At 43.2% G+C, this 14,564-nt stretch overlaps 1 protein-coding gene across 5 annotated transcripts in view; it reads right to left on the bottom strand.

Annotated features, from left to right (window-relative positions):
- Positions 1-14,564, bottom strand: part of SEMA4B (semaphorin 4B) — a 38,351-nt gene that overhangs the window by 11,593 nt on the left and 12,194 nt on the right. For 2 of the 5 annotated variants that reach the window (XM_069098627.1, XM_069098628.1), the window contains exon 1: positions 14,319-14,558. The exons of 2 other annotated variants lie outside the window; for them this stretch is intronic. In XM_069098627.1, coding sequence (XP_068954728.1) covers positions 14,319-14,421 — 103 coding nt within the window. In that variant the 5' untranslated portion in view covers positions 14,422-14,558. Of the gene's footprint in view, positions 1-4,003; positions 4,389-14,318; positions 14,559-14,564 lie in introns of those variants that run through there. One more of the 5 variants, XM_069098632.1, reaches the window with a different exon arrangement.

Genomic DNA, 14,564 nt, shown 5'->3' with positions numbered 1-14,564 from the left:
CAGTACACAAGAAATCATGCTGGGGGTTATGTTCCTTGCAACCTATATTTTTCTGGAAACATTTGAAACAATTTGCACAAAAATAATTTGTACAAAAAATACTAAGTAAATCCCTTGAAAAGAAAAGGAAGTTAGAAGACTCGTACTAACCAGTAATGAACATAAATAACCTGCCTTTTGGGACAGCAGCACAGTAACAACATACAAGCTGTTTGGGGAAGACAAAGTGGGTCTAACTTACACGCTGCTAAAATGGACTCCTGATTGATGACCTAGAGAGACAGGCAAGATGGCGTGTGTAATGTTCATAGCGATGGAAGCTGGCTTGATGTATATTGAGACCCTGCCTTCCCCACCCAGAAGAAAGACCCTATTCGATGTTCTGGGAGCTCTATATCCTTGAGAAAAAGCATTAAGACAGAGCCGGCTTCTCAGAGGTAGTGCCTATACTCTACCTCACCACATCTGTAGTCTATGCTCAGCTCTAAGGTGCCTCACTTTTGGATGGGGGTGGGGAACTTGAGGCCCCAGGGGCCCTGGTTTAGGAAATCAAGGCAAGGCAAGTCAAATGCACCTACTATGCATTAGGCATGGGGCTAAGCACAAGGGACACAAAGAAAGGCAAAGGACTTGCCCAGATCTCAAGGAGCTCAAAGTCCAATGGAGGAGACAACATGAAAACAACTATATAGGACCAAAAACATACAGGAAAAACTAGAGAGGACCTACAGAGCAAAGGCACTAGCATTAAGGGGGTTAGGAAAGGTTTCTTGTAGAAGAAGTTTAGCCGAGACTTGAAGTCAAGAAGCAAAGATGGAGAGGGAAAGCATGCCAAGCACGGGGGACAACCAGTGAAAATCCTTGTGTCTTGTTCTTAGAATAGCAAGGAGACTTAACAGTGATAAACTGGAGATTATCCATAGGAAGGCAATAAGGATGGTGAAGAATCTTGGGTCCAGGCCCTTCGAAGATTATTTGAGGGATCTAGGGACTTATAGCTTGGCAAAACCTCAGTGGGGACGTGACAGCTGCCTTAGGAAGCAGTGGGTTCCCCTTCATTGGAGAACCTTGAACAAAGGCTGGATGACCAATGACAGGTCAGACTAGAAGGCCACTAGGATGCTTCCCAGCTCTAAAATCTATGATCCTACAATCTTAATTTTAACTTGACACTAAACCCTTGACACTAAATTGATGCCAATTTTGGATGGAGAGAGATTAAGTGATTCCATAGTGTCTTTTGGTTTGGTTTTTTTTTTTTTTTTGCATTTTTGGGGTTAAGTGACTTTCCCAAGGTCACACGGCTAGTTTTTGTGTTAAGTGTCTGGGGCCGGATTTGAACTCAGGTCCTCCAGACTCGAGGGCTGGTGCTCTATTCACTGTGCCACCTAACCACCCCTATGGTGTCTATTGAACCTGAAGTGAAGCCAGACTTTCTGGGAGAAGCCACATCTCAGAAATATTGCCCTTCTGAATTTTGGGGCCACTCCACATTCCTGATGTCACTTCATAGTTCCTGATCTTAGTGGTAATTTTCCAGTGCTATTTCCCTGCTTTCCCCCATCTAGCCTCTCTACCTTTGGAAAATTTTCCCAATTAGTTGATGTCTAATTGTTTTTTTATTGATGAGCTGTTTGTACTATGAACCACAAGCTTATCAACTCTTGGAATGAGCTCCCTGCCCCACTCCACCTTCACTTTTCCAGGAAGGGCTGGTTAGAGATAACGATGATATGAAGTATATCTACCCAAGGTATACCAATGGAAGGACACTCACCATAACCATGCCCTTTCCTCTGTTACTATGACTCAGTCTTCATTTTAAAAGCTATAACCACATCTTCTATTTCTTTTCTACTTTCCTTCTCCCCCAACAATGCTCTGCACATTGCAGGCCTTAAGAAACCTGAGTGTATAGGAGTTTGATAATTTGTCCTAGTCTTAAAGAGAAGAGAGTATTTACAAGTAGCAAGGGTAACAGCTAGAACATTAGACTTGAAATAAGAAAAGATAACGATTTAAATTCTGCTATAGATAGATATTCACTAGCTAGCTATGCAATCCTGAACAAGACACCTAGTTCCTCAAAGCCTCGGTTTCCTTATCTATAAAATATTTCCCTACTTTCCTCAATCACTAAGCAAACTTAAAGGGCTACAGTATAATCACGAGTTGTTATTTTCTCATGGTCTGATTCTTTAAAAGTGGGTAAAACAAAGCTCTTAGAATTCCCACTGAGCATGGAAATCTTTAGTTATGCCTCTAGGGGGTAAAACTGAGTGTTATAGAAGAGAAACTCAGGGGGTGGGGCAGTCATTGCCACATGGGAGAAACTACGACCTGAGAGAGGAGAATAGAGAATCGCTCAATGTCACTCAGGCAGCTGGCCAAGGTAAGCCAGAAAGAGAACCCAGGCTCCTGGGCTCTCACTTCCTGTACTAAATCAACTTTCTCTCCTAAGTTAGTCAGCTTCCTCCAACCATATGTGGGTATATGTATGTATATGTGTGTGTGTATATGTATATCTCTATATCTATATGAAATTATTTCAGTTTATCAGGTGTAATTTGCCTAAAGGAAGAAAGCTATACCGAACCAACCAAGACGTCTCACAAAAGTTTACCACAAAGTTTCCAGGTGTCAAAGAAAAGATTCTTCTCCCCTTCCCCATCCCTGCCCATCTCCTAAATTCAGAAGGCCAGAATCTCCCACAGTTCTCTACTTTCCTTTAGTTACCTGTAGCTGAATTCTGGTAGCCAGAGAAGGCCTCTCATTTCCTCATACATTTTAAATTTTAACAGTGTATGACCACTGATATGTCTGATGAGCAGGACTAGTGTTTGACCAGGAAACTCCAATGCCAAAGAGCCCTGAAGGAATCTTGGTTTTACTGCACCTGCCACAGTGAGTGCCCAGGGTCACCAGAGGCTCAGCTCCACCCTTCCATGTTTGGAGGGCTCAGTTTGAGATGTATCAATTATACAATTAAAGAGGTTTAGAGATAGAAAATTTAGAGATCATTTGGTCCAAAACCATCTGATTCTATGACCACATCTGTAATCACTCAGAAGGTGCTGGGGCTACAACCCACCCCATCCCCCAAACTAGTCTTACAAATGAGGAATCCCATCCAAGAGAGTCTAAGTCACTTGTTCAAAGTCACATAGCTGGCTAATAGCAGACTGGCACCCACAGTGGTCCCAACACCAGTGTCTAGCCTGGAGAGAAAAGACTGAGGGGGGCTGTGGCTTCTGTTTTCATGTATTTTAAGGAATGTCATACAGAAGAAGATGGATTACACTTGTTTTGCTTGGCCCCAGAAGAAAAGAACCCAGAGTGCCACATTGCCTGGGCCCATGGAGACTAGACAAGGACCGAAACTAATGTATCTAAGCCTCATACATCACAAAGCAAGGCAAGATGCAAACCTAACAAAGACCCTATATATTATACAAACACAAACAGTGACATGATGTGTGTATGTATGTATACAAACACACATAAATATAATATGCATGTCAGTAGACTCATAAGCTCATATACAGGGTGTTCCTAAAGTCTGGATACACAGGAAATCTCATTATGCATATTTTCAAGAAATAAAATGAATGAAATTTTCAACATTTTATTTAATTAGCACAAATTAGATTTCAGAGGAAGACATAGGAGACACATAGGAAATCTCATTTATTAATTAAATTAAATTAATCTCATTAATATGGAAAATAGTCCCCAATAGCTAATGAAAGCTTTTATTACATATGAAATTGTCATGGCTAAAATTTATGCTAATTAAATAAAAAGCTAAAAATTTCATTCATGTCATTTCTTGAAAATATGCATAGTTAATGAGATTTCTTATGTGTCTAGACTTTAGGAACACCCTGTAGATTTAAGCTGGTAGGACTATTAGAGGCCATTGAATACAATTTCTTCAAATAATATATGAAGAAACAGAGGCCTAGAAGGTTGTACCCATAAGTGACTAAAGTATAATTCAAACCTGGGTCCTTTGATTAGAAATCCAATGCTCTTCTCCTCAGCCTGAGTGTTTCTATATGAATGTGTTGGCCTAGGACAGACAACAGGCATCAAATACATTTGCTCCTTTGTGACCATACTCAGGTCTGTGACTACAGTTAAATGTCTCTCTCTACCTGTTCTTGCATGCGTGTGTGCCTACGCCTTAGTACACGTCTCTGCTTGTATGAGTTCTCATCTGTATTAAGTATATGCACGTCAATGTGACTTTATTGTTTTTTGCACGTGTGCACACACACCTGTGTGTCTTTCCTTGCATGTACTTCACAAGCATGTGTTTTTACACTTGTGTGAGTATATCTGTATACCTCTTATTTCCTCGGGGATCATAAGAGAGTGTCTCTGCGCCTACTGGGGCTTGTAAACATAGAGACCTGAGAGCCTGACATCTCAGACGGGTTTGTCCAGAACTCCTGAGAACAGAGTTTGCCTGAGGCTGTAGCAAGTTTTCCCACTTACAATGGAGAGTAGAAGGGGGGGGAGCAGTGAGATCTGAGTATCTTGTTCCCATGTGGCCCAAGGATCTTAGTTTTCCCCTCAAGAAAAGCCCAAGCCCATCCATCCTCCTTGGGTGACCTCACTTCCTCCTCTGGGAACAAAACAGAGTAAATCTGGAGAAGTAGGGAAAAAAAAGAGCAATAATTGGTCTAGTCCAAAGCTCCAGGGTCTTTTCTCTATTAACTTGATTAAGTAGTCACTTACCCTCATCTGTGAAATGGGGATAATGAGACTTGTATTACCTATCTCACAGAGTGGCTATGAAGATCAGATGAGATAATGGGCACAGAGAGGCTTTGTAAATTGTAAAGCACTAAAGATTCATTGTGATGGTATCTTTAGCATCTAGCGCATGGCAGGCACTTAATAAAGGCTTTTTGAATGATTGACTGAAATAATAACTGACTTTAGGGAACGCACTTTATAGGTGGAGAACATGGAGAGGTTTGCAAAGCAGTATACACACATACATATATGTGTTGTATGTCTGTGTATACATGGTGTCCCAAATGTATAATATGACACCACATACATACATATACACACATACACACACATACATACATGATGTCCCAAAGTCTTGGTATAGTTTTAAAGCTATTAATTGAACCAAGACTTTTGGGATATCCTATATTAACTCATTTGATTCTCACAGAAACCTTGTGAAGTGTTATAGATATTATTATGCCCATTTTACAGATGAGGAAACCAAGGCTCTGAGAGGTTAAATGACTTGGCCAGAGACACACATAGATAATGAAAGTCTGAGGTGGGTTTCAGACCTAGATCTTCCTGACTCCCAAGTTCTGTGCTCCATCCATCTACTAATCACTGTTGTGATTATTAACAATTAACTCAGCCTAGGTCCAGAGCAAAACTAACATCTTATCTTGAGAATGCAGCCAAGCAGGAAGACCCAAAGCCTGGCCTGGCTGGGCTTATATCCAGAGAGCCCAGTCATAGAATTTTCCTGGGACCTTAGACCCTAGTATAAGATGAGGATAAAGGAGGTCTTTTCTTGCTACACTAGAAACGAATCAGCTGGCTTTTCAGGATGGGTGAAGCTGACATAAGGAAGAGGAACCAGTGTTCCCATCTCCTGCTCCCCCACCCTAGGGGGTCTGGGACTGTATCAGCAGGAAATGATGCATTATTTGCCCAGCTCCCAGCCTCACCTAAAGTTTCTCCCAATCCTAGTGACTCAGGTGGAAACGTGGAGCTCTCTGAGGTGAGACAAGAACAGGGCTCAGTGCTGTCCCCACCCAAAGCAGAACAGTGACTCAGAGTCCTGCCCTCCCCTTCCCCTTCCTCCCCAGTCTCAGGCCATTGCTCCCTTCTCTCCTCAGCAGAAAGGCCCAAATCCTCCCTCCCCCACAAACACTTCTTGTCTCAGCAAGAAACTTGGTTAAATATTAAAAGCTATCTTTAAGAATGGTGGAGCACAGAAAGTCTTTTCTGGCACTTCCCTTCAGCTACACCCTAGGGCAAAGGTTCTTACCCTGTAGTAGAAAACTTGGTTTTTGCTTCAGTGTTTAGATAATTATATTTCAGTGTGGTTAGTTTCCTTTGTGATCTGACATATTTCATTTTATGCATTTTAAAACATCATTCTTGAGAAGGTAGGGGTCCATAGTCTTCACCAGTTACCAAAAAGTCTGTGACATTAAAAAAGCTAATCAACCCTGTGGGCCTAGGGGGAAGTGAGAGGGGTATGCCCCAGAATGTTAGCTCCAGAAGTCTCTGGAGCTAGTGCCTCAATCCCAAACCTGACTCTCTGAAGATGCTTCTGCTAGTAATCTCAAGCTCCTTTCCCCTAGTAACTTTATACCAAGTTACAGATTACCTTGTGCTCTCATCCCTCGGGCAGGGAGGTGAATGCTGACTCAGCAGTGAATTGGGGCCAGTCAGTATTCAGGATGCACTTCCTCTTGTCAGCACCACCCAAGTCAGCTAGGGCAGGGAAGGGCCCAGGGAAGCTGAATCTGGGTCCACCTCTTCTCTCCAGGCTAGGGCAGCACACCACCCTTACCTCAAAACATCAGGTTGTCCCTTTGGGCGAGAGGCCACAGGCACTCTCAGTTGCAGTCCTTAGGGTCAAGCCCAGAAGAGTGTAATCCCCAGAGGTTGTGCTCCCTGGAGGGAGACCTTTGGCTCCAAAAACCCTCTGCGTGCTAAGTTGCAGAACAATAGCCAAAAGGACACTAAAAATGCAAGAGGACTTGTCCCTCTCCCTCAGGCCAGGTGTATCTGTAAGGTATGGGGGTCTGAGGTGGCCAGAGTGGGCCAAAAGTAAATGCTCCAAGCAGGAGCTGTGGTCAGTATTTGCTTCCTGGATGCCTAGAAGGTCAGCATAGAATTCAGGGAAAAAGCAGAGACCTCAGTCCTCATGAAAATGTGTTTCTATGAGGCACTGCCCTCTTTCCTCAAAATCCATGGATTCCCAAGCTCAGAGGCCTGGCACAAAAGCTTTGCCTGCTGAGTGTGGGCTCTAGGGTAAAGCAGGGGCATGTAGTGAATATATGAGCATGTATCCAAACTAATACAAAAGAAAACACAACAAGTTTAGCCTATTCTGCTAATGGTAGAAGACTATCATTACTTAATTCTACCTCTCTCCTGTCTCTGTGAAGAGAACTCTGGATACAGATCTGAAGGAGCTGGATTCAAATCCTAGCTTTGTCATTTACCTGTATTACTTTTAGTAAGTAACTCAACTTCTCTGAGCTTCAGTTTCTTCATCTGTAAAATGAAGGGGTTGGACAAAAGGCTCCCCATCATCCTTCCAAATTTAAACAGTAGAATAATAATAGTGATTGCTAGAATTTATTTAGCATTTTAAGATTTGCAAAAGTGTTTTACTTTATTCTCACAACAACCCTGGGAAATAGGTGCTGATTTTTTTTTTTTAATTCACTGACCTCTGATTTCATAACAATTAGATTAGGAGGAAAGTTAAGAAAATGACTCTTTGGTCTATCTTTCTTCTCATTTCCAAATGCTTAACCAAAAATAGGCCTACTGTGAGTGAGTGGGAGTGATTCAACATTACGAAATTTGTCAAGTACCCCACACATTTCGGCCAGGTAGTTCCACACTATTCCAAAGCAGGTTTGCTAAGACTGCATTTCAATCCGTTTTTAGACTGAGCATCTTTGGGTGGGAACTATCTTTAGTCCCTGTCCTTACAGTATTCAACATGAGGTTGACCTTAATAAATGTAAATAACAGCAAATTCTCAATTATGCAAGGTCTGAGTAAAATTAGCCAACCCCTTAGCTTCCTCTCATCTGCCCTCTATGGAAGTCTTCTGTCTATTTCTTTGTGAACAATATCCACAGAACACTGGCAAAGAGAGGAAAATGGAAATGAGTTAGTCTGACCTCTTTTTAGGAGTTAAAAAAGGTCCAATCAAAGAAAGGCTGGATGAAATGACTAAAAATAAAGTTTTAGGATTATCAGTATATTTAAGTTACCTAATTGGTGCAATGGATTGAATGCTGCGCCTGGAGACCAGAAAACCTGAATTCAAAACTGGCCTCAGATGTATTTATTATGAAATGTATGACCTTAGGCAAGTCACTTTAACTTCTGTCGGCCTCATATCTATGGGGATAATACTAACACCTACCTTACAGGTGGTTATGAGGATGAAATGAAATAATATTTGTAAAATCTTAAAGCTTCATGTAAATGCTAGCTATTTATTATTTTAAATTTTTTTATTATTTATTTTCATTATAATTAGCATTATCATTTTTCCTGTTACTACCACTGTCTTCTATCCCAGAAATAATACAAATACCCTGCCTTCCCCAATTCACTACGCTCTCAGAGTTGGGGTTTTTATATGAACACTGCAAAGACAGAGCAAAGAGTCATTTTCCCAACTTTCCTCCTGGTCTAGATGTTTCTGAAATCAGAGGTCAGTGAACTTCTTAAAAAATCAGCACCTACTTCCCAGGGCTTTTGTAAGGGTAAAGTAAAACACTTTTGTAAACCTTAAAGTGGTATATAAATCCTAGCAATTATGATTATTATTTTATTATATTTCAATATTTCCTTTGTAATTCTATGTATTTCATTTTATGCATTTTAAAACATTAATCTGGGAAAGGATCCATTGGTTTCACCAGACTGCCAAAGGGGTCCACAAAACCAAAAAAGTTAAGAATCCTTTTCCTAGCTGGTTGAACTCTGAAAGAATATTGTCAAGGCACAAAGGATTTTTCTGAAGTCTATCACATATAGGGTCTAAAGTCCTGTTTTTGCCGTAGGCCAATGATACTCATATGGGAGTTTTCAGAGAGTGTCCAAAAGAGAATCAAACACAAAGCTAAGAAATGTGGAAATATAAACAATCTCAATAGTGAATTTTCTAGAGAAAAACTCAGAGGCAGGAAGGTAATATTTCAAGAAAATCAATTAGACTCTGCCAAAGGGTTAGGAGAGGAAAAGCTAATGAGACCTGAGAACAACACAGGCCAAGAGTATCTTGTCCTTCTTCTGTCCAGGACCTACAAGCATCCCATCAAAGCATGATTTTCAAGGTCTATCTCTGCTCCCCAGAGAAACAAAATACACATGGAAAGAAAGCAGGGGGGAAAAAAGGACTTAGGAATGATCACAGAGATGTATGAGGATGACCAAGTGGAATTGGTAAGCACTATCTGGGAACAGAAGGCCTTAGAAAACCAGTAAAAAAGGAGAAATGCAAGTAAAAATGTAGAAATACTTTCTAATACAGAATACACTTTTCAGTTCTGACATCATCTTCTCCAAGGGAGAGGTAAATACTCTCAGCTAAAAACAAAGTCTTTGAAAGTGCATTATCAGAGAAATCCATTAGTCCTGGCCCGGGGGAGGAGTTCTATCACTCAAAGGTTGCTCCTAGCCTTTAGTTGGGATGGGGTGACCTTAAGTCCTTCCGCACTTCCTACTGAAATGATGATTCATTCTTACTGCCATCTTACCAGTTCGGACTCTGCTCTAATGTAGAAATAGCTTAATAATAATAGCCAGCATTTAAAAGCACTTTAAAATTTGCAAACCTCTTGGTGTTTATTTTCTCATTTGATCCTTACAATAACTCTATGAGGTAGGGACTATTATTATCCCCATTTTGCAGATGAGGAAACTGACCCAGGAGGTTAAGTGACTTGCCTAGGGTCACAGGCTGGTAAGTGTGTGAGATCAAATTTGAACTCAGGTCTTCCTGGATCCAGGTCCAGTGTTATAACCACTGCACCACCTAACTGCCCAGGCTTCTGCAAAGAAGGTAATATTAGACAGAGAGGCTGAGGAGATTCCCCTAAGCCCAGCTTTCTACTTGAGCCACAGACACCTTACAGTCAGGCAACCTGTCACCTGCTTCTGGTGTGTTGAGGGTGTGTGCCCAAAAGGCCACATTTTGCAAATATAGCACAGGAGTTGCTGGCATTTCAACATTTAGCATATATGGGTTATAATGTAGACAGGATGGGAACTATAAGGAACAAGAGAGGTAAGGAGTGGAAGGTGAGGTAAGGCATAGAACCCAGAAAGTGAAAGACTACTGTTGTGGTTCATTAACTTCCGCTTACTTTCTCTGAATTTCCGGACACCACCACAGTCAAGGCTCCTGAGAACAGGGAGAATGAGGCCCCTCTTAAGAATTTTCCTATGATCTAGACATATCTTTTGAGCAATTTCTTATAAAATTGAGGCACAAAAGGCAGGAAATTTCACTAGAGAAAGGTAAGTTGGATTATGACCACCTAAAGAAAGGTGGGTATCAGGGCTTCCATGAAGATACCTCTGAATCATGGGTGAAAAGGGAGCAAAGGTATCTGGCAGCCACTGAAATGAAGGAATAGACTCATAAGACAAAACTTGTAAACAATAAGTTCCACTCACCAGAAGAGAAATAGGAAGCTAGCCTGGGAAGGACCAACAATTCACCACTCAATGACATTGACATCAAGCTTAGTGGCAGCTTCCTTCTGCTAAATACAAGTGCAGCACTCTACACTCCCTGTTTTCCTAATCATAATCTAGAGCAAGAAGTGACCTCAGAAACCATCTAGTCCAATTCCTTATTCCAACAGAAGAAGAACTGAGGCTCAGAGAGGGTGTTTTGTCCAATGTCACACAGCTGGTAAATGTCAGTTCTAAAATTACTGAGTTCCATTCAGTCTGGCAGCTGGAAATTAATAACTCACTTTAATTATGTAAACAAGTAGCCCTAATAAAACATGTGAAAGCCAAAGAAGCATTGTAGAGGCTTGCTCTGACAGGATCCTGAGGTCCAACTGGTCTGTGTCACCATTTTCAGTCAGGCATCACTCCTGGTCTTTAAGCTCTGGAGAACAGTTTAATTCCTGAAGCTAGAAATTACAAACGCAAGGAATATTCTGTTTCCAATAAAAGAGAACTCAAAATTCCAAAGAAATCCTGGAAGCATTTCCATTCAACAAGGCAAATTATTTCACCAGCTAAGAGGCCCTCACTTGGCCAGTCATGACCTACAGTCCCTACTGTGGTAGAGCCCCTCCCAAGTCTGTCTGTGGTCTTCCTTCCCCATTTACTGGAGTCACTGTGTGAGAACCATAAGGAGCAGGCAGGCCATGAATAGGAACAAAAACGTCCATAGCCCTACTCCTGGTGCCAAGCATGAGGGGTCCCAAGCAGATGTGGGATTAGACAGGGCCATCATCAAAGATGGCAATGATCTTTCTCTTCACTGCATGGTGCTTTTGTTTGAGATAAAAAATGAAGCCCACAATTCAGTCATTTGGATGCCCTGGGATCTCAGAGGTCATTTAAGGGTGGTGAGGGTGAAAGAGGGTACAGAATTAAGACAGTAGTATTTAAGCCATATTCCAACTCTCCATATCTCTGTCCCTGTTCCACGAGGGAGGGAAACTATATCATTGTGCCAAGCAGTCCACAGTGGCCATAGGCTCCAAGGGCAGATCCTCTGCCAGGAACATCTAACAAGCCCCCAAGGGAAAAAGCAGGAAATGGCCTGAGGCAACACTCCAGGGGTAAGACTATTCTGTCGCCTGGGCAGCCTCCCATGGGGACCGCCTCCTTCTATTAGAGGCTGAATATATGAAAAGAAAAGATGAAAAGCAAAGTGACTAGACAGAAACAATCGGTAATGGCAAAGAAGGCTGTGCCAACATGGGTGTAGGGGCAACCTGAAAGAATGTGAAATCTCATGCTGGCACATGGGAGGCTGTAATGTAAGGATTCTTAACCTGAAGGACTTAGGGGGTCAAGTAAACTTGGATGGGGAAAAAATACAACTTTATTTTCACTAACTTTTAACTAAAATTTAGCCTTTTCTTTAATAATTTAAAATTATTATTCTGAGGAGTCCATCTATAGGTTTCACCAGACTTCCAGAGGGGTCCATAAATCCCATGCTATTGGACTTAGAAGTTGGAAGGCCTGGTTTTGATCCCAGCTCTCACATTTACTAGCTTTGGGAACTGAAAGAGTGGTGGCTTTGGAGGTTGGGAATTGATGTCCAAATCTGATTCTGCCACTTGTGAGCTGTGTGACCTTGAGGAAGTCAATTAAACTCTCTGGCCCTCTATTTTATACCCTATATCCACGAAATGATGCAACTGGACTAGGAGGTTCCCTCATTTGTAAAATAGGGATAAACTTGCACAACCTACCTCTTAGGGGTGTTGTGAGAAAAGTACTTCATAAGCCCTAAATTGTCATATAAATATGAATTATAAGTATGAGATTTTTTTTCACACACACATATACACATTCACCCAAAGAGTAAATATGTGTACCTGTGCCTGTGGGTAAATATGTGCACCAATGGCCTGGGAAGGCCTATACAATTAGCCATAAATGTGTTTATGAGCCACTTTGTGGAGGTGTGTTCTGTTGTGTGTAAACATGTGCTCACAAGCAGCTTGTGGAGGTGGGCATGGTTCAGAAGCAACCATCTATATAATAATAACAACGCTCTAAATTCTACAGTTCCTTTCATCAGGGACTCTCAAAGAGGTTTCCAGACATCATCTTATTTTCTCATAGTCCCAACTCTCTCACCCTTCTTCCTAACCCAGAGGGAAGCAGGAAAACAGCAAATTTGTTTTCTCTGTTAGAGAATCTAAATCATTCTATGGAAATAAAAACACAGAGGGTCTAGCATGATACTGTGCTGAGATGGGGTAAGGTGAGAATGCTAAGTACTTTTTAATGAAGATGAGAATGGAGGTTCCCTGAGCCAACTGTGACAGATCCACAAATGGGGCCCAGTTGTTCTCCCAAATCAGTTATCTATCCATGTAACATTCATCAAGCACCCCGAGGTGCTAGGCACTAACACAACGTGTTAAAAGACACAAGTCTCTGTTCTCACAGAATGATAGTATTGCCCTATAGTTGTATGTGGTTGGAAAACCACCCACAACCTGTGTGGGTGGAAAAGAGGTGTGGAAATACATGTGGGTTATACATCTTCTTACAATAATAACAATAATCATACCTTACATTTTGTAGAATCCTTTATCTTTCCAAAATGCTTTTACTTACATATCTAACCTGACCCTCAGATCAACCCTGGGCATTAGGTATGGAAGGAATGATTTTTACCTCTGCTTCATGGAGGAGAAAGGAAGAGGGAGGGAATCTGAAGCCATGGTGGGGTGGGGAGCAGAGCAGGGGATGGAGCCATGAGAGAAAGGGAAAAGAGCCATAGTGGATGTCACAGAGTACCGTTAGATGATCCTGGTAGGATCATTGTTCCTAGACTTGCATTTGAAAATGGCAATCTGTAGGTATGTTGATTTGGGGAATTTGGGAGAGGGATGGGGAGGAGGGGAGAATTCCCAGGGACTTGAGGTCTAAACCCAGCCGCTAAAGCCCAGACTCTTCCATCCCACCGGGATCTTTATTCTCCCTTGTTCCTGCAAGCCCTCCCCACCCCCACTCTCCCACATCCCTTTTTTGGAGAATCTGTTCAGTGAGAATGAGATGCAGATAAAGGCTATTTCAGAGATGTTGGAAGTCAGCAAACCTGGAGGTCTTGGAGAAAGCAGAGGGTCGGCAGAAGGGGTTTGGAAGAGCAGCGAGGAGGCAGGGACTGGGAAGGACTAAGTGGGACTGTGCCCAGCACCTCCATTGGAAGGGGTGGGGAAGCCCCGTGCTTAGCTGCGGCTCCTTGGGCTGTGCTACAACTTGCCTGGAATACCAGAGCCCCAGTGTTTATGTGACTCGGACTGGCTGGGCCCCTTTCTCCCCACCCCCCTGGGGCCCGGCTCAGGGCCCAGCTGCAGGGCAAGGGCTCTGGTCATCATCAAAGAGAAAGGAGGTGGGGGGAGGTAGACGGCTAAGGACTACAAGCAGCACCGACTGGCTCTCAAAGAAATCAAATTCGAGAGGCAAGAGGAGGTGGGGGTGGGGAAGAGAGCTGCTGAGGGACCAGGGGAAGAGTTCCACGGACCAAGAAAAAGAAAAGAAACCAAACACGCAAAGGCTTGGTAGGGGCTGGGGGTCGGTCAACCCTGCTGCACCTCTGAGCCTGGAGGTGGAAGGAAAAGCTCCAGGGTGTCCCAAATTCCCCCAGCATTCACAGCTCGCCGAGAGCATCCCCCTCCCATTCTTTCTCCTTCCCTCTTTGTCACCGGATCCCCCTCCCATTTCTTTCTTTCTTTCTTTCTCTCTTCTCTCCCCTCCCCTCCCCTTCCCCCGCCAGGACCCCTGCCAGCTCCCCCTTCTCCCTTCCTACCGCAGGTTGCACCTCCCGGGTGCGTGCTAGCGGCCCCACTCACCGTAAGGCAGGCTGACCCGGGGCACCATCGCTTCGGACAGTGGCTTCGGCCGCAGCAGCAGAAACAGGGCTCCCAGCTGGGCCAGCCGGCTCCCGAAGCCCATCACGGCGGCAGCCGGAGGGAAGGAGGAGGAGGAGGAGGGACGGAGGGAGCGAGAGTAGGGGCGAGCGCAGAGAGGCGGCTGTGGGCTCCAGCTCCGGCTGCACAACTCGACTCTCCGGCCGCTGCTCCCGCCCCCGGCACCAG

This window comes from Petaurus breviceps, unplaced genomic scaffold, assembly GCF_028583685.1.
Source record: "Petaurus breviceps papuanus isolate PSGF00001 unplaced genomic scaffold, PetGlider_PUasm1.0 37, whole genome shotgun sequence".
NCBI lineage: Eukaryota > Metazoa > Chordata > Mammalia > Diprotodontia > Petauridae > Petaurus > Petaurus breviceps.
This window is presented reverse-complemented; position numbering and strand designations above follow the sequence as displayed.